This window comes from Notothenia coriiceps, unplaced genomic scaffold, assembly GCF_000735185.1.
Source record: "Notothenia coriiceps isolate Sejong01 unplaced genomic scaffold, NC01 NC01_scaffold00021782, whole genome shotgun sequence".
Taxonomy (NCBI): Eukaryota; Metazoa; Chordata; class Actinopteri; order Perciformes; family Nototheniidae; genus Notothenia; species Notothenia coriiceps.
In genome coordinates, this window is record NW_011354483.1 from 5,559 (window position 1) to 10,463 (window position 4,905).

At 43.0% G+C, this 4,905-nt stretch overlaps 1 protein-coding gene across 1 annotated transcript in view; it reads right to left on the reverse strand.

The window, feature by feature from the left end:
- Positions 1 to 1,704: 1,704 nt before the first annotated feature.
- The window catches only part of LOC104953472 (GRB2-related adapter protein-like), a gene marked incomplete at its 3' end in the record, with an annotated part of 7,357 nt that continues 4,156 nt past the window's right edge, over positions 1,705 to 4,905 (reverse strand). Inside the window, exons 2-3 of the mRNA XM_010780423.1 lie at positions 2,966 to 3,063; positions 1,705 to 1,824 (exon numbers count right to left, since the gene is read on the reverse strand). Coding sequence (XP_010778725.1) covers positions 1,705 to 1,824; positions 2,966 to 3,063 — 218 coding nt within the window. The remainder of the gene's footprint in view (positions 1,825 to 2,965; positions 3,064 to 4,905) is intronic.

Sequence of the window (4,905 nt, forward strand, 5' to 3'; positions counted from 1 at the left end):
AACACCATGAAATACTTCCACAAGGACTACTAAGGTGATTTAAGGATGCATTAATGTCTATGAAAATGAATAATGGCGTCCTCCTTGACTTTAAGGTGACAATAAAACCGATTTACGACAACCAAATTATTTCGGAAATTGAATGATTACTCGGAGAGTGCAGACTTAATGCAAGGCCATTTTCTTAAGGGCGAAATAATGCGTGTATCCGCCCTGTGATTCACATCAACAGTTAATGGCTCTTCCTTTGTAGTATTATACAAATTCGGCACGTAGTTTTTCTGTATTCCTCGGGACAGAAAAGACAAACCAACAAACAAACCAAAAGCATAACCTCCTCTTCCGGATTTCTAACTTCACCAGCACTCTTGGCTCCATTCATGGCTGTGGAAGTGGAATTTTCAAGGACTGACGTCAAAGCCTAGCCAAGCTGAGTCGGGCTGAAGTTTTCGCAGTTACTGCTGTCAGGATGTCTCCTCCGACAGGAGAGCTGTCAGCACACAAGGACCACACACACACACTAAACACCTGACCCAATTTTCAAGCGTCTACAACATCCAGCAACAACAGCCAGTAAGCATCAACAAACAAGTAGCTTCAAAATCCTCTCTTGGCAAACCTGTTTATGTTTGTCCTTCTCTGTTATTTTCCATTTTGATTCCCTTAATGCTGCAACCTGCTTTCCTTTCCTGCCCTAATGCTTCCAAAGGCCTCTCCTGAATCCAGTTGGAGAGAGATATCATGCCCAAACCAACCCACAAATCCAACTCTCGACCCCTGATTTCAAGCCAGTTTGTCTGACAGCCCTGGCAGCACAGAGAAAAGCCAACCCTCTCTTCCAGGTCTGGCCCCCACACACACCCAGACTCTCCACTTCCATTATCCTCATATCCCCCAGGAGCACAACACCAAACCTCAGCTGCACCCCTGTCTGCTATCACCCGGACAAGACAGCCGATCGGCCCCATCAGCAGCTCCAGATGCCGCGGTGTGCCAGACGGGATTAGCACACATCAGGCCAGAGGGGTTGTTGCAGATCCTCTTACCCTCCTCCTCCCCACATCTTATCCCCCTCTGCCCGCTCCTCTGATCCCCTGGCACCAACACAAGTCTATGCACACTCGCAAACTTTAATATTGATCAAACAAGCGACAGATACATTAGGTCAACTGGTGAATGTACTGCATTTGTATCGGCTAATCACACCAGTCATACAGAGACATAGGCTGCCATACAAGGTTTGAATGTGTGTGACTGTTAGTCTGCTCAGGGAGAATAACATACACACAAGATTCAAGGCTTGTAATGTGGACTACTGTAGCTTCAGTGTGGATATGGCAATGAAAAACATAGATTACAGGCCCCTCTAACAGTGCAACATGAATATAGGACATAGAACAAATAAAACAGATACAATCTCGCATGTTGCGGACAAAGTTAAAAGCACACAATGAAATGTAAACAAACACTGAAATAAAACGAGAGAAAGGTAGAGTTGGAGAGGAGCCAAATACACGGCAGCCATCATCACCGGCGCCATACTATTGGACATGCCATAGGGAGCAATTTGGGAATAAGTATCTTCATGTTGACAGCTGCTTCTCATGGATGCATGGAGAGAATACATAGGCCAAAGTGGTGAATAGAGGGCCATCTATGATCAGCTCTCAAAATGTTAAAATGTCCAAATCCTTTATTTCCTACCTTACGGACATGGAGAACTCTCCAGGGGCGCTCTCACTCTCTCGGACCAGAAAAGCCCCGCACTCCCTGTGTTTCAGTCGACTTTCTGCCACACCGCGAGATATACGACCGGCAAACCAGCTGGGAGCAAGAAAGAAAACAGGAAGCAGAGATGGAAAGGAAGAAAGAAGTCATTGATGTTTCTGTTTAATGCATGTGAACTGCGTGGTTCTAAACAGAATCATATAAGTACATCAGGTTTCATAGAGCTAAAACATTTCAAGTGCTACTCAACTGGCTTTAGATAAGCCAGCCCTTTATTAGTATATAAGTGCTTTGTTAATAGTTCTATCGATCGAAGTGGAGTCGAAAGAGATGAGTTTTCAGTCTGCGCCCGAAGATGTAATAATAATGTAATGTAATGTAATTAATAAACGATTTGATTTGGTATCTAAACTTTTGATGTTTGTATTTTCAACGGAAATGCTGAGACTTAAAAATAGCTCACAGCAATAGAGATGAATGCTGACAAAGGCAAAAAGACAGCTTTAGAGGGAAACAGTGTAAAATTAGCACATTTGTGAAGTTATTTTTAAACACACTGCCACACAGGAAGAAAATCCTAAAATGCTGGATTTGAGTTGTCAGCCGTGTGGCGTAAGTAATGGCGCCATTTTTCATTTTTTTTTCTCGCTCATTAGTCCTGCTTAGTAGAGCAGTTTGTTTGGATGCAGTGTTTGCATAAATGACATTCTGCTTTCACGGGCCTGTGCTCTGCAGGCAGATTGATGGCTCAAATGAGGGGAAAGCACATTGAATATGGAGGATGCACTACGGTGCTCTCTTGGTGGAGGTCATGGGGTCAGAATTCTGTCTCAGTGAGGAAATGCGGAGGAGGGAAAGCACTCTTAGACGGCACATCTCCTCACGCTATGCACAAAGTTAACTAAGCAGCTCCAACTGGAATGTGCATTAACAAGCCGCTGCAATGTTTAGTGTTTGTCCCAACACAAAGTTGAACCCAGCTGGTGTATTTCCATCTGATGGAGATACAGTGTGTACTACCAGCAGCCTTACTGAACACACACACACGGCTGTATCATGTGTGATTACGTAAGGCACCGAGTGAGTGTGTCCCTTTGGGTAGGCTGCCTTATGCCGGAGTGCAGATGTCCAAAGCAGAGCAGAAAAACGCTCGGAGCGGCAAACACTCACTGATGAGTTGTTTAGATAGACCAGTGTTAGACGTTCAAAATATATTCATCTGCTTGTGTGTACTTACGCGTGTGGCCGCAGGTTGATGTAGTTTTTTGGCACAAAGCCTTTCCTATTTTGGAGCTCAGCTGTGTACCAGTTAGGATCATCCTCCATGTTGGTGATCTAGAAGCAAACACACACAGATGAAATATTGCCCATAACGATGTTGATGCATTATATTACTGACGGATGAACGGTCGCTAACATTACTCCCCCCCCCTCTGTGTACAGTATATCAATCTCTTCGCCAGGCATCTCCTTTTTATTTCCGGTACAGCTGCTTCCATCCTTTTCGCTGTGTGAAGCGTGGTTGTCACATAAATTCCGAAAAGCACAAGATTATTGGCAAGTTCAAAATGTCCCATCTTCATGACTGCACAGGAGAAACAGCAAACATGTCTGCAATAACCTATGTTGCGTTTGGTCAGATCACTTTTAAACGCACGAGGTACCGAATAGAGTAATAGCATATATATTTTGTTCAACGCGTAGAGTAGTCCGATAGACCTCAACATAACGCTACGTACGTGACGTAAGATAAGTATGTCCCGTAAATGCTTGTTTTAGAAAAAGGTCATGGTTTGGTCATAAATAAGTATGTTTGTTACATCAGTTAAATTGCACACACAAATTAAGTATGTGTTAGTTAAGTATGTACAATGGTAAAAGTTAAGCAATCAGTTAGATAACTTTTGTGAATGACATACGCAGAACATGAACAGAGGTCTTTCTGTGTTTCCAACCCAACCTTTTCCCTAAGCGAACTTTACCCATCTTTATCCTACGTCACTTAATTCTCTTTCATAGTAAGTAAGGAAGCCCACAAGAGGCAGCCAAGCAAGTGCAAAGTAGACGCTTCAGAGGTAAATGGAGTATAGAAACACTGGGATGGCCTTCAATTATAATACACTGTAATCTGAAACGCTCTGGTTTACCTGCTTTAGTTTTTACCTGTTTTTTCCATCTGGTTTCATTGGTCTGTTTTGTTTTTGGCATTTTTGATTCAGTATTCTAATCCAGCTGTTGACACTTCCTATCGTTTCAATATTTCAATCTGTTGTTTTGTTAGCTCTGCTTGGTTGGGAGTGATCTTGAAACCTTTTTTTTTCTTCATGTCCCATACAGAGATAAGGTTTTTATACCACAGTGCTGCTTTGTTTTATCAGTCAAACTCAAATAACCAAATCTATCAGCATTTAAACTGATAGCGTGCAGAGCGTGGCATAGGCCTACTGTTAAAACAGCTGAAAGGTATCCTGCCTTTAATGGCACTGAGAAGATACAAAAACCCCTTTGGCAATGTTGCCTTCCTGCCAAAAAGTTGTCCTGTGCCCTCTCTGCCTTTAGGAACTTCATTTCATGCACCACCTACTTTAATGGTTGCACTGTGCAACTGTGCGAGCATTTCAAATGTGATGCCGGCTTTTGACTGATTTACTGCTCATTGCATCGATCATTGTTCAATCACAGAACTGAATGATTGCCCTTTTATTCAGCTGCTCATTTCAATGTCTGCCAGACAATATTTTAATTTAATATGAAGAAATCCCTCTTAACCCTCCTATTGTCCTCGTTTCCCCCCCCCCCCCTCGGCGGAAGAGAATACAGTACGGGTAGGACGGAAGGTAAAGTTACCAGACGGTCTGTTGTGATGTGTAACATAAGATTTAGAGTTAATCAACGTGGTCTTTAGGGAGAATTGGGAGGATAACAGGAGCAAGGGGGGGGGGGAATGAAACCACACGTGCACCTTGAGTTAAGCACTGACCAGGTTATGTACCGAAGGTCACAGATAGAGAAGGACCATATAGAATGACGTCACAAAGTACATATGGTCATCGAGGACTAATGTTATACATGTCAAACTTCCACAATTTACTGTAAACCACTACTAATTACTAAAGAAACCACCGCAATTACATTATCGTCAAGTGTGTGCCTGGTCAGTTTAAACTGGCGCTTGGT